This window comes from Lepidochelys kempii, chromosome 1 (assembly GCF_965140285.1).
Source record: "Lepidochelys kempii isolate rLepKem1 chromosome 1, rLepKem1.hap1, whole genome shotgun sequence".
NCBI lineage: Eukaryota > Metazoa > Chordata > Testudines > Cheloniidae > Lepidochelys > Lepidochelys kempii.
This window is the reverse complement of record NC_136380.1, coordinates 165,028,065-165,049,696: the sequence shown is the minus strand read 5'-3', so window position 1 is coordinate 165,049,696 and position 21,632 is coordinate 165,028,065. Positions and strand designations below refer to the sequence as shown.

Sequence of the window (21,632 nt, the reverse complement as noted above, 5' to 3'; positions counted from 1 at the left end):
GTGTGGTCGACTGGACAGTTCGTTAACTCTATTGCTCATAACTCTGAGGATCTGCTGTATATTTAAAACTCAACTAGCAAACTTAAGTGTAGTGGGATAGGACCAAATTCAGACTTTATTTGGCTTGATACAGTATTAGTTGGGACAAATAACAATGGATGACAAATTACATTTTTTCTGCTTAAGAAACAGAATGCTAAAAATCTAAAAATGTTAGAGGAACTCTGCACTGAAATGTGTACACTGTATGTAGTCAAATGTGGAAATTAGCTTGGATTAGTTATCTGACTCCTCCTTAGCGTGATAGGCAAAGCAATAATTAAAAGGAGTCATAACAGTCTCCAAGTCTCTGGAGAAGTAAACAGGAATTATTTTGAGTTGTACAAGTGCTATCACGGAGTACTGGGAGGAAATTAAGAAAGAGGAAATTAATGCTGAATATCATGGAGCTGTTTCCTGACACAGATCATTACACTGTCAAAATGATCTTTTGCGGGGGAAAATACCAGAAGCCCCATTGCTTGGAACGTAGAACACAACAGAAAGGAAAAGGAAATAAGTTGTTGTTCTTTTGTTTAAAAGAGAACACAGCCCTACCTGGCTTGGGAGAATTGGGCCAGTTTTCTAATTTTCTTTTCTATTGTGATTGTGTGGAGCCATTGTGTCCTGGGAGCCACTCAGACATACTGAGTTCCATGATAAGAAAATAGAAAAATATATTGCAGGCAACAATTTTGCCCTGGCAAGAGGATGGGTTAAATGACCTAACAAATTGTCTGATTTTTTCCCCTCCCCCAATCCCCCTTCCACACCCAGTCTCTAATTTCTGATATTCTAAACATCTCTAGCAGCATTGGCACCAGTCAGCTTGCTTTCTCCTGACTGGAGCTGTGTTTAGTAGGTGGCTTTCTCCCCCTTCAAAGAGAAGTTATAATACTTCGAAGAAAGAGTCCATTCCCTAAATTTGTAAAAGTGGGGGTTCGAAAATGTTATGTATGCCACAGTTATTTGTCAGCTGACCAGTTCTAGCTGAGAGAGTAGGCTTTGTAATGCTAGAGAAGATCCAGAACATGTGAGATTGATTTGTCTCCTCATAAAACCATTGTAGAGCTTTTGTGGGTAGAATAACCATAAAACTAAAGTTAAATGGCTGTAGAAAACTAATATCTAATCCTAGAACAAGTTTTGACTTTCTGAAAGTCAATCTTAATATGTAAACCCATCTTATTATTTGCTGAGTATTTTCTAACCAGGGAAGTAGTGCAGGCAGTAATCATTATTGTAACTTGAAGACACTTACATGTGATATTTTACTGAAATGTTACCGATGCCATAGATTTGTTCATTTATCTTACAGTGTGCCAAGTAATTGGCATGTATGACTACACTGCACAGAATGACGATGAACTGGCATTCAACAAAGGCCAGATCATAAACGTCCTGAACAAGGACGACCCAGATTGGTGGAAAGGAGAAGTGAATGGACAAGTGGGTCTCTTCCCATCCAATTATGTGAAACTGACAACAGACATGGACCCAAGCCAGCAATGTAAGTGACCTGTTTACTATCTTACTGTTACTGCTTATGTAGTATTTTAAAATGTAACATGCAGCATTGCTGTGATTCTGCTCTGGTTTGCAGAACTCAAAGCTTGACCACTGCTGCATTTGCCAAAGTCTCTTTGAAGACCTTCTATAAAAGAAACCTTATTTTGTGTTTTGGTTTTTTTAGTTCCATCCCCTTTGTAGCATGTTCCCTTTTATCATTTTTGCATCATGCTGTTTACATGCCTGACTCATTTTCCTAGCTTGAATTTTGCTCATTGTTTTGTTTTGCTTATGTGTTGTTTTCCTCCTTTTTCTAGGAATCATATGTTGTCCATCCCCCACTCAGGCTTGAAAGTCCTCAAAGAGACCCACTATCCCATATCACTGCCCAGAGGGATGATGGGAGATGCAGCCTTGATCATGTGACTTCCAGCATGATCATCTACTGCCTTCTGAGTAGAAGAACACACTGCAGAGCAGTTTACCTCATTTTACATTAGTTGCATGTAATCGCAATGTTTGAGTTAATTATCTACAGATATAGAAGCAAAATTACAAAAAAAAAAAAAAAAAAATACACAGGATAGTGGGTCCTTTTGTGGCTTTCATAGTTACCAGACTAATTTTTTCCACCTTTGCACAGGTGCTTTCAGTAGTTTTACAAATAATTTTAAATGTGTATTTTAGCCTTTTAAAGGTAAAGAATAAATAAAATTTCTGCAATGCAATTTTGTTCTTGCAAAAAGACCCACTATCAAGGAATGCTGCATGTGCTATTAAAATTGTTCCAAATGTCCATAAATCTGAGACTTTATGTATCTTTTTTTATTGTTCACTAGTCCAGTGTTATCTGTGTCTTGTTTTTTTTCTATTACAAAAGAACAGAAGGAGTTAGATCAGTTTAAGGAACTTTAACACATGCCCGATTGGTATTTTGTTCCAGTTCTTATACTGTTTGTATCATGTGTTCCTTGTTGAGTGTGTAATACATTGTGGACAGAAGAAATTAATTTCCTTCCAATGCAAAAGATACTATCCTTGCATAATGCTGTAATCCTTATTGCAATTGACTTTATTTTGCACAGTTATTTGTAGCTACAGTACGAAAGCATCTTTGTTTTGTTTGTCTCAGATTTGTGTGGTTTTTGCATTTTCATATCTGAAATCAGTTGAATATTACATTCATGTGGTCTTTGAAAATTAACATTATTTTTTTTCAACCTGTTACGTGAAGTTTTATTACCATCGTTACTTTTACATGACTATGGAACATCATCTTTTGAACAAGTAATTATCTTGACAAGAAAGAATGTATAGAAATATCTCCCTGCAATTAATTTCCAATGTTTACATTTTTTAACTAGACTGTGGAATTTATACAAATTAATATTAAATGGAGCTTACAGTCAAGTTTATGTAGTAGATGTGCTGTAGCCTAAGCCATGTTTGTCTTTCAAACATTAGTTATAAGCTCTTAATGAAATGCCTGGTGCTCTCTGCACTGGGGGCGGGGGGGGGAAGAACCATGCCTCAAGCACAATATAGCCGTTTTACTAATGACTTTAACGTTTAGTCATGTTCTGTTCATGTATTTCTAAATTTCATGCTGGCGGTGTCGTAGAGTTCCTTCCTTCCCCCTTTTCGTGTGGTGCAAAGAACAAGTGAAGCTCCTTATTCAATTGCACTTCAGTATTTTCATTGATATGAATGTAAAATATATAAATATATAAAAACCTGCAGCTTTAACAACTGTAATACAGCCTTTACAATTAGTCACATGTATAGATAATTAAATTCTTCGTATAAAAAGCTAGACCAAAATGTGTTTGTCTTCTTGTTGCTGTGTACAAACAGAATTTGACAAGTGGTATTAGTATGTGTAACAACTTAACCATACATGAATAAGCTGAAACTCAGCTTTTAATACAGAGGGAAGTTTGTGGTGTTTCCTTTGCATACTGAGACATGCTCAAATTGATCACAATTAATTACAACTTTTCAACATGGCTCCTGATCGTAAGTGTTTTCTAAATGCTACATTGAAACCAATCAACATGCAAGTCTCATCTGTCCGTAGAGAGTGGAGCAATTATAGTATGTTACCACATTGACTCTCAAACTTAATTTTAAATCTAGGATTTAAGCTTAAAATTTGCTTGTTAGTTTGCTACACAGATTTTTCCTTCTCCTAGAAGTGCATTCAGCACTGTTCAATATAGTGTATTTCCTTCACTGGTTTGCAAAAATAGATGCTCTGTACACCAGCATAACTTAAAGTAAATATTTTGCGTAGCACTCAAACATTTTCATACTGTAATCATGCATGCCAATGTCACTTTAGTGGAGGCTTTCTCAACATTCCCATTATAAGATAGTGTGTGAAAAGATGTGTAACTTGACTATAAACATTTGTCCAGAACGCAATATTGTCCTGTATAACACCAGCTCCTAAATGGATTTTCTCCAAATTTGGGCAAAATCTTTGTAATTACAGTACTTAAATGAATATTTTTTCTTTTCTGTGTAGATGTAGTGGTGTCCGGTGGTTTTTTGTGTGCGTGCTCTTTTTTAGTGTTAAAAAAAAGAAGAAGAAGAAGAAGAAGAAGAAAAAAATCAAGCGGGCAATATTTTTAAAAAAATTTTCAAAAGAAATTTTGATACACTCACTTATTATGCGTGATTGACAAATCACAATGGCACCAAAGTTCATGAGATTAATGAGCCATGAACTGAAGAGTCTAAGTTTGCTTCTATAAACACATTAATGTATAGTGTGCCAAGAATCCTTGTTCTGAAGAGTGCTGTATACCACTTGACACGGGCAATAGCTTATAAAGCAGTCCATTGTTGCGAATAATCAACTCACTGAATAGCTCAAAGTACAGACTAATGTGTCCTGAAAAAGACGTTCAAGTGAGCCATTATGGTGTATGTTAAAGCACATGAAGGTAAAAGGTATCCATAATATTTGTTTACTCAATAGACTATAATAATTCAAGGGAATTGTATCTGCTATGTAGTTACATTATTTGCAAAGGAATTGTAGTATCAGAATGAACTGTCATACACATCCATTGTTACCTTTCTAGATTTTCAAATTTCTACATTAAGTAAAAACAAAATCAAAGGGACTGTAAAGGCAAAAAGCTTAAATTAGATCCTTTAATATTACACCACTGAAAGCAAAGACTTTGAGTTATTCCTCAGAATCCAATTTTGACTCTTCTCCCTCTTCATTCACCCAGTCCATCTAAAAAGATCTTTAGCCTCCTCAACCACACAAAACCCAAAAGGCTATTGAGCCTGGTTCTGCAGCTTCTTCTTAGTGTATATGCAACATGCCTCAGGTGACAAGCAGATGTATCCAGAAGAAACCTTAGCCTGCCATAGTGACTCAAATGCCAAGCTCCACAGCCACACTGAGATTCAGAGCTTCCTGTGATGAATTACTCCCATGTCCTTGTTTCTTCAGTCCCCTGACCTGGGACTGCAAAACCAGCAGAAGTTAATCCCCCTCTAGGAGGAAGTAACACCATGATGTACACAGAGGAGGGAGGGTGCATGGCCTGTCAATTATTCAACAGGTTTTTAATATAACCACAATTTAGAAAAAGAGGGAAATCCTGTCACTAGCCTCATGCTGCAAGGCTCCGGAAAGCCATTCTAGGTATAGAAAAGGTTAATCCTCATGTTGCATAGAAGCTTTTCTTGTTCTTTCTGGCTAACAGCAAAGCTACAACAACACTGCATACAGGGAAGGAGCGGTCATTCAAAGGGACAATGATGAGATTGGGTTTATGGCCCGTTTTAAGTCTTTTCTGCACAGTTCATAGACATTTAGTCATCTGAGGAAGAAGTGTCCTTCATGAAAGTGGTTGGAGAGGGACTTCCCAAGCATGCTCGATGGAGCTGGCAACAATTTTCAGCACTGATTGCCTTCAGCAAGACTTCGTTCCTGTGATGTGGGTTGTCTGGAGTATTGTACTTACTTTGGCATTTTTCAGGTTGTAGAAGAGAGATTTTTCTACTTGGAATAGGGATTAGTCTCTAACTTCTGTTTACTTGAGTAAAAGTAGCTTAAGTGTGTAGTTTAACAGAATAACTATGACTGTGTATTTAAGTACTGATATAGGCAACAAATTTGCAGACTTTGCATCAGGCCTCTTACCTGAATTATCATTTTGATTTTCTTTATTCCTCTTTATTTTAGAAACTCCTTAAAGGAAAGCTGCATTGATTTTGCTGAGCACAAACTAACAAAAACTAGTCCGGCTGAAATCCATACAAATTTGTTTGTAAACCTCTTGTGATAACTAGCATAATGCCATGAAATGACCCAATGTTGACAACAGTATAAATCAGTTTCCATTCTGCTGTATTATTGAATTAACAATTAGGTGAAAAGTATTGTTGTTTCACTGTATTCATATTTGTAAATTTATATTATCAATTAATACTATAGTAAAGTTTGTGAATCTAATGCCTCTGGAAGGCATTGGTTTGACCATATGGGATACTTAAAGCCTCTATTTATCCTAGCTACAGAACAAGAACTTTGGGATGATTGCTAATGTGAGGTTTCCATTCACTCTCCTTCCTTGCCCTTCATGCCCCTTCAATTGGCTTAAACTCTGACCCTGCAGCAGCTGTAGCTAGTGGTGAGAAGGAAGTTCAGCCCTGATAGTCCATTTGCTTTTTAACCTCTCTGCTCAGACTGTCAAGGGTTTTGGTTTGTGCCCACAGAGTATTGGACTAGCACCTCCAACACACAGGTCAACATAATTCCTTGGTAACTTGTGGTGAGATGGTAACGTCTTTTGGTAACTACCAAGCTGAACTGGATTCAGATCAGTGACGGAGGTAAAAGGCTCCACATGAAAAGATCACATTCCTCACAGCCATATGCAGGATTATTTATACTGGACCGCTCCTCAAAGTCACACAGCAATGTGGTAATTCTGGATCCTGACCTCTTCCTCAGAAGGAGGAATTCTGTATCAGTTCCCCTTCTTTTGGTGAGAAAGTAAAGCCAGGAAAGCAAGATGACAGGGAGAGCTTTGTCCTGAAAGAAATAATTAAGTAACAAGTTTACTTCTATGTCTGTTTCTGAGTTTTTGGAATATGGTTCTTCTAACTCCATTGAGGACTGTTCGGGACCTTAGTAGGGATTCAAATGTGTCACCCTGTGAAAGTTACCTCTTGCTCTGTTGTACAGTAAACTTCGGTAGTTGACATTCATAGCAAATTTCAAGACTGTTAACTGAGAAGCTCACTCTTGTTGCTGAAGACAGTGTAAAGTTGGACTGGGCTGCTCTTTCCTGTTCCAAATCAATGATGGTATTCAAGTGCAAGATGAGTTCCCCATATTTCCTTGTCATTAGCAAACACTGGTCAGAGGCCCATGATGAGCAATATTTGGTCCTGGATTAGTGATATGATTTTCAGATCCCCTCAATGCTTTAAATAATTGCCAGAAGTCAATGGAAATCTGCTAATTCATATTTTTAAATGCACATGGGATTTTATTATTCCCATGGCAAATTTTGGGGAGAAATAATTTAGTTATATTTTTTTTGACGTTTTAATAGTTTTCCTATTCCCCCCCCCTTGAGTGCCTAACCAGCCTTTACCCTTCAGCTTCTTGTTACAGGATTGAAGCAAATGTTTCTTTCTTCCCCAGTAAGATAGTGTAAAAAACCACAAAACATTGAGGAAGGCCTTTGTAGCTGCAGAATGAGGGTTGACAGTGACGTACTAGAAATGTGTTCTGTTGATTTTCATAAGGCCAGACTGACTCTCATTTACACTTCAGAATTTTAACAAAAATTAACATGACTGTTGTGAAAAATCTGTATCAATCAGACCTACCACCTCTAAAGAATTGGGTGTGAGCAAGTGAAGGAGGCATATGTCGTCTGTGACTTGTTCTGGCAGAAAGATTAGCCCATGTAATATTTTGTAGGCTGACCCTTTAAACCTATTGTTCTTAGGTCTTTTTTCCCCTAATGCAAAATTTCAATCATTTTTAGAGAGGTCCATGTACTACCAGTAGATGGATGTGTGGCTAGTTAAGAAAGCGTATACCCTATGCAAACTCTTCACCGTGTCTTGTACGCTTTCAGCACTTTATAAATAAAAGGTATATCAAGTAATGATACTGAGCAATATTCTTCGCTGGAACACAGCTATTTGGCCTTTTTGCCTCTAGAGGGGAGTACCATTGCTCATTCTGCTGTGGCTGCCTGATTAAACCTTCAAAAATTGTTAAAAATGGCCATAAAGGAAGATTTGGACCTTGTTTAATGAAGCAGAATGGTGAAGGGGAAAAACGAGGGGTAGACAAAAGCATCACGGAATTTTGCACCCCTTCTGTCTGTCAGTAGGTAGCCTCCCTCCTTATGTCCATTGGAATTGGGCTAATCATGCTTCTGTAGTCCTGGTGAATATCAGGTAAATAGGTGAGAACAAAGATCTTCTTCAGATTTCCTTTTGTCGCACTTCTGGGAGGGCTAGTGCCATCTGGCTACCAGAGTTCAGATAATCAGGTCTGATGACATGGTGGTTAAAATGCTGTCGGGCAATTTACTCTACCACTACTATAATCACCATCACCATTTTACAGTCTTCCTTAGGATTCTCTGTGCAGAAGGGTTAAAGAATATTTGTTTTAAATGGAGTACTAGATTTTATTTCTATGATACGCTGACTGTAGTTAGGCAATGGTGGTGGTGTGTTTTTACAGGTCTATAAAAACATTCTTTAACAGACAACATAGGGTCATAGAAGTTCGAGCTGGAGAAGACCTATTTGATCACTGGAGTCTACAACCCCTTGTGATATTGCCCCCCAGTGGAGGATGCACAGTATCAGATATTTGTACTAAGTTGATGATACAGCAAGAATGGTGTCCCTAGCCTCTGTTTGCCAGAAGCTGGGAATGGGCGATGGGATCGATCACTTGATGATTGCCTGTTCTATTCATTCCCTCTGGGGCACCTGGCACTGGCCACTGTCAGAAAACAGAATAGTGGGCTAGATGGACCTTTGGTCTGACCCAATAGGGCCATTCTTACATCTGAAGTTAGCCAGTAAGCTCAGAAGAAAAGAAGAGACAAAATAGGATTGTCTTAGCCAATCAGAGTGCACAGATGCTGTATAAGTATTGAGATATAATTATTTTCCCCTAATTATGCAGAGCCTTAGCATTTTTGGGCAAGCCTATGAAATAATTTTGTACTGCATCCACCTCCTTGAGACACAGTGGACAGGAGTCAGTTGTGATCTCACCACTATACTGTGCTGACGTAAAGACTGTGGTTAGATCTGGGATCCATTGTTGTTGTTGGGGATACATCCCAAACATAACTGACTCATTTTGCATTAAAGGGGTATGTGCACATGTGGAATAGTTAGGTCTCCACCAGATTCCTGTTGCAGAAGTAGAGCCCCGCTGCTTGTTCCATTCATCTATAGTGATTGGTTTATATCCATTTTTGTTTTCAAGGCTGCCTTTGCAAAAAAAGGGGGCAGGAACTTTCCTTTTGTAAATGAAATCAGGGATTCTCCTTTACAATTCTAGAATTCCCCAAGTTAGAGGGCCCTGCAGTCACTGGAGACCAAAGGCTTTCCAGAGGAACAGTTGTGCACTATCTCATTCCAGGCATCCAGTTTACCTAATCCTCTGTTTCTTTCTCAGGTATACGGTGTGTCTGAATATCTGTGCATTGACTGATACTCATTAACCAATCAGAGTGCAGGGATTTGCATAATTGCATGATTATTTCTTATTAAATATTGTGAATATGCAGATATCTCTCTCTCCTTTAATTGGGAATTATAAACTCTTTGCTCCACTAATTGCTTAAAAGAAAAACCCCAGTGAACCCCACTTGCCATTGACTTCAGTGGAACCATGATCAGACCTTTCCTCTTTGTTCCTGTTCCCCTAAAACCTTTCCTTCCCCATAGACCAACATGATTCATAATTAGTTTACATTTGGAGGATCTTAACCTCTTCCTCCAAATTCTGATCTGAAATAAAAGATATACTGTCTTTTGAGAAGAGCCTTGCTTAGGTTCCATATGGATGGGAAGGGGTGGCGATGGAGAGAATGAATGGAAAGAAAGGGATAAAATGTCTAACTATTATTTTTAACAATTTACTGTTCTGTCCATATTTACAGCCTGATCCTAGAGCCCATTGTAATTGATGGGCTTTTGTCCAGGACCTGTAAGCTCATCAGGGCAGAGACTGTCCTCTTACGTTTGTGTAGCACCCAGCACAATGATCATGATTGGTGCCTCTGGAAGTTACTGCAATACAAATAGTAGCAATAACAGCCATTTGGGGGTGGGGGAAGACTCTCTTTAATTTACACTGTGAATATTTAATTTTAAGTTTCAGAATAAAAGAGTAATAGCCCAAGGATGTTTCTTGTTAACCTGATGATAACCATATCTCTTTCCTCGGCTGATCTATGCCTTCAGTCTATTTATTTAACTGACAATAAGTTAATATACAATAATAACTGACAATAACTGTCTTACACCTTCAAGTTGTTCAAATGAACTCCAAGTTTTTTTAAAAGGACTGTTCCATAATCTCTCTTCAATATGATAAAGTATCTTTTTTAAAAAAATCAGGAAAATTTCAAGAAGTGCAGAGAAGGAGTTCAGCAACACACTTAAGTCTTATTTCAACAAGGTATTTAGATACTGGACTAACTTAAGCACATGTGTAGCTGCACTGGTGACTACTCATGCTTAAAGTTAGGAACCTGCTTACGTTCCTTGCTGAATGAGGGTTTTTGAGATAGACGTGTTCCATTTGTCAGTGGCAGCAGCACCTGCTTATCCAAGGCAGTTTATGGTTCCCGCAAGGAAGGAGCTCTTTTAGTTGGTTGAATTCATAATATTATTACAGCTGCAAGTGGAATTTAGACTTTTAGAAAAGTACCTTTTACAATCTCCGGCTTCCCTGAAAACTAGCTGTAGCCCTTTCATCTCACATTTTAGTTTGAAAAGGAACCCAAAGATTGTTTGTTTTTTATGTCGAGGAGAAAGTTCCTAATCTTTATGCACCTAAAAAAACCATTCTGCATTGGAAAAGTATTTTCCACTTATTCTGCTCTGATTGAAATCAGGTTTTTTCCCCAAATATTAAATGTTCAAAAGGAGACCAATTGTTGAAGTTCAAAGTGGCCTATTTAAAGTTCCCATTGGCGATCTGACAAGCTACTTGAAAAAATATTCCTTTTTGAGATTTTAAATGTTTCGTATAAAACTTTAGTGGTTGGAATAACACTTCAAACCGAGGTCATCAGCATATTTGAAGAGAAAATCTCTCCAGTCTTAAAAAAACAAAAACAAAAAACACTTAGGTAGGGTATTCGTATTTGCTGAGGCTGGCAACTCCGTAAGAAAACTAAACTCTGGTTACGAGACCTGTGTTGTACTGTATGTACTAGAAAATTTCTCTGAAAGCAGCCATTTATAAAGCAGATTGAAGCTTTTGGTTTTTGAACAACTCCCAGAGTTTCTAATATTTTGTCACTAGGCCAGCACATGATTTAATTGATTATTCTCACCGTTACCTTCTCATTTGATCAACAAAAGTTTAAAGAATCTCATTTAAAGAACTACAATATGCAATATCTTAAAGGACCATTGTCAAAGTGTTTAGGCCCCCAAAATGATCTACTTTAAAGTTACTATAGTCCTACAGGGTGCCCCCTTGGCCAGTCATATCTAATTTTTGTTTTTCAAATCTACCACTCCAGTAAATTTTTTTAAAACTGTTTATGTAGAACCCATGAGTGTGCTCTGCTGCTAATCAGCCAACAGAGGGAGCGCTAGCTAAAGCAGAGGTTCCCAAACTGTGGTTCATGGACTTCTTAATAGCGATCCATAGAAACTTGGCTGGTGACAGGGGGCTGAATTTTCCTTGTTTCCAGCTACTAATTTGCATTTAAAAAGCTAAAAATATAGTAAATACTCTCCTAGTATTAAGGTTACATGGAAGCAATTTCAATAGTTGCCACAAGGAAGTGATATGATTGAGAATAGGAGGAGAGGTGATTCACACTATGAAAAATATGAGAATACCTTGCCTAAAACAATACTCTCCTCAAAGTCAGGTCTAGGTATGTTGGTATCATGGATGATGCTGGTGAACAAATAAATAAATAAAAAGCCTTGATCATTCTAAACTCCATGAAAAATTTTGCAATAGCAAGTTCTTCTGTCAGAAAATGCCATTTTCTCAAAACTGAAACTTTCCATGGGAACAGGTCAATTTTGATACATTTTCATTCAGGAAAAAAATCAAACCCAAGCATTTTAATACATTGAAACCTTCCATTTTGACATTCGTGGCCCAGAATGTTTCAATTTTTTGTTTTTAAATGTATTATATTTGTATTCTATTATAAATGGAAAGACACCCCCCAAAGCCCTCCACTGACTTCAGTAGACTTTGGATCAGATCCCTAGATACTTGGATAGTCAGTTTTGAAAAGAAAAGTGAAGAAAATTAAAATAAAATCAAATAGACAGAACACTACTGGATAGAACGTACACTTTGAAAAGAATGACAGACTAAGGCTTTGTCTGCACTAGCACTTCTGTTGGTAAAACTTTTGTCGGGCAGGGGTGTGAAAAAGGCACCCCCCCTCACTGACGTAAGTTACACTGACAGAAGTGCCGGTGTGGACAATGCTATGTAGGTGGGAGATGTTCTCCTGCTGACATAGCTACTGCTGCTTATTGGGGGTGGTTTAATTATGCAGATGGGAAAGCTCTCTCACTGACATAGAGCGGCTGAATGGGAGACGTTACAGCAGGGCAGCTGCAGGGGTACATCTGTGCCATTGTAAGCTCTCTAGTGTAGACATAACCTAAAATGGAGCATCTTCTCAACAGAACCAACTCTAAACCAACTCAAATCTTGCAGTGTATGGCTATTTGAGAGAATACTTCTCACTGCTATTGTATTTATTGTATTCCCTATCACAGCAGTTAAGATCCACCTTGATGCTCTAGCCTCCCTGTCCCTGAAACCTGCTCCCTCTTAAGCTCACCAAAGTTTAGTTCACTCATCCTCAGGCTGCAGGCTTTTGTTTTAGCCAGGCTTTCATTCATTTGTTTTATTAATTGTTAGATTCAAGATGATGGAGTTGATGAACAAATAAGTAATAGGACTATGACTTTTTTTTATTGAGCCTCGCTTTAGAGGCAGCTCAAGCCTTTCGATTTTTCAAGTAAATAAAAGATGAAACATTTTCAATTTTGTGCTGTTGTATGTTGAGAGAATGATAAATTAAATGAACAGGTGTCTGTTATTGTTAGTGACGCATTAGCTGAAATATCATGGTTTGAATCTATTTCCAAATAGCCCTTACTAAATTCTGTCTCCTTTGTGTTTTCCAGGGTGTGCTGACTTACACCTCCTGGACATGTTGACACCTACTGAAAGGAAAAGGCAGGGATACATCCACGAACTGATCGTAACAGAAGAGAACTATGTAAATGACCTACAGTTAGTCACAGAGGTAAGAAGAATGGCCAAGGTTTACAAAAAGGAGAGCTGAAAAGTAAGCTCCTAAATCCACATTTAGGCACAGAAACAGTGGCTTGATTTTCAAAAGTGCTGACCACCCACCACTTCATACTCACCTGAGTGGGAACTGTTGGTTGCTCAGCACGTTTGAAGAGCGGGTCACTTATTTAGATGCGTAAACATGGATTTGGGAGCCTAACTGTAGTCCCCCATTTTTAAAAAATAGTGACTCGTAACTTAATCATGCGAAGTTGTAGGTTTTTGAATGAAATGAAAATTTGTCTGACTTGCTAGGAATGATCTGACTTGAGTTTTTAGTAGGCATGAGCAAGTGAGTCTCTTGTTACCAGCACTGAGACATCATCATTTAAACCTTCTGTTTTAGTACAGTCTTTTTACTCCTGATTCTAAAAGTTTATTTCTGATGTATAAGGTCTTAAGACTTAGAGGTTTAACTCATTGCGCACAGATTCTACAGCCACGTTGGCACTTAGTTATCTGCTTTTCTGTGCCTAAATTCAGTTTCTTAATAGTTATTATGTGCATCTTTCATGTAGAGAAAATGGAAGCCAGATAGATATCTAAGGTGAGCCTCTTAATTGAGGGAGAGCCCTTCTTTGCCAAAATGGTCAAGATACGCAAACCTGATATGTGGTTAGATAAATAAAATAAATCAGTGAATAGTTATTTATTCAGTTCTGTGACTGCAGCAAAAAATCTGGAAAAAAATAAGTTAATTTTTCTTGTCAAAATGAAAAACTGAAATAATTTTGTTCAGGTTTATTCAAATAGACATTTCATTTTGAAAAGAAATTAAATGTTTTTCTATTTCTGGGGTTTTTTTAGTTTTTTTTTTTCTTTTGGCTGAAACTATTCACGGAATTCAGTATGAATTCATGAATAGTTTTGGTGACTCCAAAAATTATTTTTCGGTGAACTTTCTGTTTGCCAGGAACAAATTTTTTTCCAGCCCTAATCAGTAATAAATTGGGCATCTGTAGAGTAGAGTCCAAAGTAGACTTCTGTGTAATTTATTACTGAGATATTTTGCAAGTGACCACTAGTATAAGAAAATGCCCAAGGTTAAAACAGAAATAAGCCATCTTGTTTAACATCACTAATGCAAGTTTAGATTATGCCTTGTGAAGTGATACACTGTTCACAAACATCTTATCCGGAAACATTATGGCGCTCTAAGGCCGACAATATGTTTGAAATCTGTTCTAATGAAGATTAAATGTTGTTGTATTAAGTATGCAGACCTCTACATGGAGATTATGAACAAGAAGCTTAGTCACTTTGAACAGATTTAACACTACACTTTCTAAATTGCTTCATTTTCCGCATCTGTAGATCTTCCAGAAACCACTGATGGAGTCTGAGCTGCTAACAGAAAAAGAGGTTGCTATGATTTTTGTTAATTGGAAGGAGCTGATTATGTGCAATATCAAACTACTGAAGTAAGTTGCTTTTCTATAAAATAATTGACCTTTCCCACCCCCTCTTAATTATTTCATTGTGTGAAAATCATATTTGCTACCAGTGAAAACAGCAGCAGGTTGCAAAAAATCAAAACATATAATATTATTGCTTTGAATTCTTTTTTGAGAAAATCAAGTAGTTTGTTCATATTTCATAGGTGAAAAAGTATCATTTTACTGCCTAAATAAATAAATCTGTTGTGCTGTGAAAATGGTCAAAGTTCGGTGCCAAAGAGGAAAAATTCCCCTGGAGCAAATTTGTGAAAAGAATTTCATTTTAGCCCACAAGGGAGACTTTCAGCTTCAGGCTCCAATTCAGCAAACACCTAAGCTTATACTTTACTTTAAGCACATGCTTAAGTGATGTGCTAAATAAAGATGTACTTAAGCACATGCTTAACTGCTTTGCAGAATTGAGACATCAACTATTTTCATCAAGAAAATCTGTGTTTGCTGGTAGACCTGGCCACATTTCACCCTCATTGATATTCATAAATACTCATGTAAATACTGGCAATAAAAATGGCAGTTTCATTTAAATCTAACATCCTTCTTATTTCTCACTTGGTCCACTGCTCAGAGTTTGCTGATGGTAGTGGGTGGTTATGCTCCAATTGTGCAAGACTCAAAACAACATGCTTTCATCAAAGTCACTCATGCAGGACTTCTCAGTGAAGGGTTTTCCTCGAGGATCTCTTGGCGACTATTCACTTCAGGATGATGAGTTTGTTTTGCATGCAGTATAATGTAATGCTAGTATATTTACATTACTCTCCTCCTAAGTGACAAACCTGGAAATCAATTTAAGTCCAGTGAATGTGCACTATTTTTATGTTGTCTGAAGCAACTTGCATTGCTTCTTGTGTACATACACCATATGCTGTACATGGACTAAAGTTTAGTCCAGATAAATATTAAAGTGACAATATATAAACTCTTGAAGTACTTAGTCTCAGAAGAAGCCTTTGGATGCAAAGACATATATCCCAAATTCAACTGTCCCACCTTTTATATGGTTGATACAAACTTTAGATTCATGGATATTAGGCCAGACTTTCTCCTTCTGCATATGTCTCCTTTTTGATACGCATCTAAGATGCTAAAATATTGTTGTCCAAGTCATTTAAAAATAGTGGTCTTTATTTAATATTTAAGCCATTTTTTGGCCAAATTCTTAACTGGTATAAATCAGCTTAGCTCTATGGACTTCAGTGGCTGTATGCCAGTTCACACCAGTAGAGGATCTGGCTTTATTTGTGGTTTCTTTCAGGCATTAAACTGTACCACTTTCCAGCATATTGGCTGATCTGATGAAGGAAAGAAAATGCTTTGAACAGAACTGTATGTTTTAGAGGGTGTGGTCTCATTGTAGGTTAACAAAACAAGGAAATTGCATTGCTTTTTTTTTAATATTAATTCTCAGTTGGATTTGCCTCAAGTTAATTTTGAACAGCAGTTTGGTGACCACAAGAAGGAAACCAGACTGGTGGTTGAAAGTCCAATATGATAGTATATTTTTACAATATGGAATAAATCCTGTGCTGGTCTTCTGCTGTTCTGTAACCCTCTTCATTTCAAAAATGAATTATCAGCTAGTTCATTTCAGGGGTCAGTGGCAATCCATTAATGGTCCAGTTACACACACAACATGCCTAGCATCTTTTGCTTTGTGTCTAGAGCACTGCGTGTTCGTAAAAAGATGTCTGGGGAGAGGATGCCAGTGAAAATGATTGGTGACATTCTGACAGCACAGCTACCACACATGCAACCTTACATCCGGTTCTGCAGCTGCCAGCTCAATGGGGCAGCACTAATCCAGCAGAAAACAGATGAAGTCCCAGAGTTCAAGGAGTTTGTTAAAGTAAGAGACAAAATAACCACTGTGAATTTCTTACCTCCAAACTGCAGCTAATCGTTTTGCTGCTTACAAAACAATGCTATGCCGTGGACAAGTGAAGAATCTTTAGGCCCGAATGTTCATCGAGGAGCCAGATTTGGTCAAAACATCATAGAAGATGAAGTTTTTATTATTAAAGTGTCAGTACTATTACAGTAGCACCAAGAGGCCATGCTGAAATCAAGGCCCCAATGTGCGAGGCGCTGTACAAATACATAGTAAGAAACTGCCATGACTGGGCAAGATGGACAAAGGGTGGGAGAAGAAAAAAAGGCAAAGAAAAATAGTGTTTTGCTCAAGGTCACACAGCAGCTCAGAGGCAGAACTCAGGCCTCTTGATTCAATCTAGTGCCCTGTCCATCAGATCATGCTGCCTCTGAAGTAGAAAAGGCTTATTACAGTGGGACATCCAGCCCATCTCCCTGCTTAAGGTAATATTGTTCCCACTTGAACTTTTCTAGTGTTTAGTCCAGTCTAGTTTTAAATGTTGAGAGATGGGGCTTCCACCACTTCCTTGGAAGAGTATTCTATAGCCTAAAGCAGCTCACGGTCAGGAAATGCATATGAATAGATGGCTAAGAGACAGCAGAAAGAAAAATGTAATAAGCGCTTGTCTACACTTGAAATGCTACAGTGGCACAGCCTGAGTGCTGCAGGTAATCCACCTCTCTGAGAGGCGGTAGCTAGCACTTTCTACACCGGGACTTAGGTTGGCTTAACTATGTCACTCAGGGGGGTGGATTTTTCACATCCCTGAGTGAAGTAGCTGGGTTGACCTGGCTTTTTAGTGTAGACTAGGCCACACGCTATCTATAAATGTTTGGAGAATGAAACTCCAAGTACTGCATGATGAATTATTATTCAGTGTGATACCTGGGGATCTGACTAAAAGTAATGGAGTTACATTAAAAAAAGAGGAAACATAGATTAAATACCAGGGGAAATGTCCTGACAGTGCAATGCATTGGGCTGCGCAGTAGTCTGCCGAGGGAAAAGGTAAAAGCCCCATTGCTTGAGTATTTTAAAAAGGGAATTGGCAAAGCACTAGAAAATGTTCTGTAGGGGACAAGGGTGCTTTGGAAGGGGCATGAAATGGATTATCTAGTAAATTGTTTCAATATATAATATCAGTGAAAAATGTTGTTAAATCTCTTTATTCACTGAGCTGTCAAACTTCTCAGGTTACTTGTGGAGGCAGTCTACATAATTTCCAGTGTGTATGGCACTTTTTTCTTTTGAAGAAAGAAATAGTGGAAATGTCTTTTTGTGGTCAACATGATGACATGGGAGATAATGTTGTGATGATTTCCATTCAAACCCATTAATAAATAATGTCGTCATTCATAAGCCCTGTCCCATAAGAAGGAAGCTTACTTCAATCAGAATGTTTATACAGTCTGAGAATATAGGTATCTCTAGGGATCATAAAGCTGTTCTTATCTCTGACCTATTTTACCCTATTTTGTAAAAATATGAGAAATTCTATTGCTCTGAATTTGTTTGTTATACTTCTTGTTCTGACTGAGAACAGGTTTATGTGACACATGCTATTCATTTATTGACTTACTGTTTTATCTTTTACCTTTTTTTAGGAACTTGTCTTCCACTGTCATAAACAAGCTGGCTAACAACATCTTACCTTTCATATTTCAGAGGTTAGCAATGGATCTTCGCTGTAAAGGAATGCCGCTGTCAAGTTTTCTGCTGAAGCCTATGCAAAGGGTAACAAGATACCCGCTAATAATTAAAAATGTACGTTTTTTTTTGCAAACATACTGGACTGTATTTAGTGTTGCTTGGCTTGTAGCTTATTTGTAGTTAAGTTTCCCTATGTATGTCCATTCTTGCTGTTCTCAAGATGCTAGACACATCTGGTATGATGGGGAATATGGGCCAAATTTGTATTTCAATTACACTGGGATAAATCATCAGTAACTCAGCTGACTGCAGTGGAGTTATTCTGTATTTACACTGGCATAATTGATGGAAGAGCGTAATTTATATGCCAAGGAACGGGAGGGTTTAGCAGCAAAAGCTGGGTGGTGAGTATACAGTAAAGGAGTGGGGAGGGACTGAGTTGTCTTACACTCTCTTACTAGCTGTTTTTCCTGCTGTACATGCCTTTCCCTCCCCCTGGGCTTGTGAGTTATTCATTTTGCACAGCCATTGAAGCCAGATTGGTGCAAGTTACATTACTGTACAACTTACATCCATTTTCTGTCCAACTTTCATCTGATGTCTAACTCACATCACCATTACTACTGAATTTGGCCCAAAACTTATCTAGGAGAGAAACATTATACCAGGCCTGAATTTGGCCTGAAAAGTCAGATTCCTTCAGCAGCCCTGAATCCTCCTCTGTATATGACCAGATGTAATGGGGTGGCACCCACCTCTCGTGAGCGCCCCGTTCTGGTCAGGTGTGCAGTCTTTCAGGTCTGGTGACCCTTGTCGGTGGTTTCTCAGTGATTCAGCCCTCCGGCTGAGTCTCTCACACTATCCGTATGAGAATTAGAACAGACCCCTTCTGGAGTATACAGTGCACCAGGGGCCTATCTCAGTACCCCTTAATTGGTGTCTCTCTAGCCCTCCCCAGGCTCAGTCTTTAAGTGCTCCCAGCCCTGGTATGGGCGTGCCCCCAGGGCTTCCTCCCTGGGGCACTACCTTCCTGTGGTGCTCCCCGGGCTCAGTCCTTACTCAGTCCCAGCAGCCAGCCAGGAGCTCCTTCTTAGCTCCCCTGGTCCCTGCCCACACTGAGCTGTTCTGCTGTTCTTTTAGCCGGCCAGGAACATGGTCCTCTCTTCTCCAGCTCCAGGCAGCAACTGACTGCTGCTCTGTGTTTTTCAGCTCCTTTTATATGGCCCTGCTGGGCCCTGATAGGCTGCTCCATGCAGCCTCTCTCATTGGCTGCTTCCCCACAACCACACTTGGATTTCTTGTCTGCTCTTCTCTAGGATGGGGCGTGGCAGGACCCTGAGGCCTCCAACAGGAGGCTTCGGAGCCTCATCCACCCTGTCACAACTGAACATACTGCTCTAGGGCCCTACCAAATTCATGGTCATGAAAAAATGTGTCACGGACCGTGAAATCTGGTCTCCCCTGTGAAATCTGGTCTTCGTGTACTTTTACTCTATACTAAACAGGTTTCACGGGAGAAATCAGCATTTCTCAAACTGGGGATCTCAACCCAAAAGAGGGTTTGGGGGGTTGCAAGGCTATGGTAGGGAGTTTGCAGTATTGCCACCTTTACCTCTACGCTGCCTTCAGAGCTGGGCAGCTGGAGAGCGGTGGATCTGGATGGACGCCCAGCTCGAAGGCAGCGCCACCGCCAGCAGCAGCGAGGGTGACAATACCAGACCAGGCCACCCTTACTTCTGCACTGCTGCTGGTGGCAGTGCAGCAGCCTTCAGAGCTGAGCTCTCAGCCAGCAGCCGCAGAGCTTCCTCCTGCCGGGGGAGGTTCCTGGAGGTGGGTCTGACCCGAACCCAGAAGAGTCCCTTGCAGGGTAAGAGGAAGTCCTGTCCTTCACCAGCCCAGCCAGGACCAGCAGTTGGAGCCCAGCATATGGTAGGAACCCTCAACCAGGGTGCCCAACGCCCTGCCCCTCCTCCATTCTGGGCCAAGTGCTTAAAGTGGCTTTGGGCTTGCAGTGGGGGGATGACCATGGAAAACCACCCTGCCATCCGTGGTGCCATGGGTGGTCACCTATGTCGCCCACTTGTAAGGTCGCTATTCCTGCTCGCCCCAAAAGTGAGGACCCCTCCATACCATGCCTCCCTCACTTCTGTGCTGCTGTTGGCAGCGATGCTGCCCTCAGTGTTGGGCGCCCAGCCAGCAGCCTTCATGAAAAATTTTGCTAAAAGACTTGTCTTATCAGCAATAGAACTGGCCACAATGGGATGATTTCTTTGTAAAAACAAAACAACAGTTTTTTCACTGAAATTTGAACTTTTGAGGAAAAAAATAACCAAAACATAAAAATTTGGAACATTTTGACCAGTGCTAAAAAAAAAAAAATAAATAAAATGTAGAGCTGACAAGATGGGTGGATTTACAGCCAAAGGTAACAAAAGAAACTACTAAGCTGTTTTACTTACCTGTAGATAATAGAAAACACTCCTGAAAATCACCCTGACCACAGTCACTTGAAGCATGCTCTGGAGAAAGCGGAAGAATTGTGTTCCCAAGTAAATGAAGGGGTGCGTGAGAAGGAAAATTCAGACAGGCTGGAATGGATCCAGGCTCACGTTCAACGTGAAGGCCTGTCTGAGGTAAACATTGTAACACATATTGAAGTACATAGCATGGTCGTGTTTCATGTTTACTCACCAACCAAGACAAAACAATGATTTGAACATGCCATTGCATCCAAAGATGAAAAGAATATTGTCATCACTTAATCTTTCATATCTTTTTTTTTTTTTTGCCCTCCATGGGGCATCTCTTACATTCATGCAAACTATCCATTTCACTATTGATCTTTTGTTTTCTTCTATTTGGCAAGCAATGCTTTTGTTTCCTGTATTTGGAATGGTGCCAGATTTAAATATTGCCATTTTGTTCAACTGTAATTTCAATTTATATAGTACTTTACAATAGTAATATTGCTATCTTGCATATACAGTATATACATCCTTCCATTATGAAAGACTACTACACTATTCTGTATTGCTTTATAAATGGAGCTGGTTGAAAAAGAGCAAGCATCTTTTGTGATAAAACTTCATCTAAACTTTGAAAATTCAAAAAATGTTGACCAAATCTATTTATAAACTTTACAGATAGAAATCACTTTGTCTTGTCCCTCACCAACTGGTACGTTACAGGTGTCATGCTAAAGTCTCTTCAATGATGTCATGATAAAACATTTTGGTTTTATAGGTCCTATAAAAATAACTTTTTTTAAAGTTCTGGTTGTGGCACCCCTATTCCTGGTCAGGGTAGAAGAGGCAGAGAGAATATTGCTTGATTTTCAAACCCCACAGTTTGCCATCCTGGCAATTTGAAAAATCATCTTCTGTTTTATGAACTAAAAAGATGCATTTCAGCTCATTGAGGAACAATAAATGGGGAGCTGCATGATGCTGTTTTTCTGCCATCACAGTGGAAAGACCCACAGGCCAGTTTAAGAAAAGTGGTGCAGTTGGTC

The 21,632-nt window shown here is 39.0% G+C and overlaps 1 protein-coding gene across 9 annotated transcripts in view; it reads left to right on the top strand.

Annotated features, from left to right (window-relative positions):
• Positions 1-21,632, top strand: part of ITSN1 (intersectin 1) — a 222,775-nt gene that overhangs the window by 186,886 nt on the left and 14,257 nt on the right. For all 9 annotated transcript variants that reach the window (XM_073361581.2, XM_073361520.2, XM_073361526.2 and 6 more), the window contains 6 exons: positions 1,358-1,549; positions 12,976-13,097; positions 14,459-14,565; positions 16,264-16,447; positions 18,137-18,235; positions 20,587-20,754. In XM_073361581.2, coding sequence (XP_073217682.1) covers positions 1,358-1,549; positions 12,976-13,097; positions 14,459-14,565; positions 16,264-16,447; positions 18,137-18,235; positions 20,587-20,754 — 872 coding nt within the window. The remainder of the gene's footprint in view (positions 1-1,357; positions 1,550-12,975; positions 13,098-14,458; positions 14,566-16,263; positions 16,448-18,136; positions 18,236-20,586; positions 20,755-21,632) is intronic.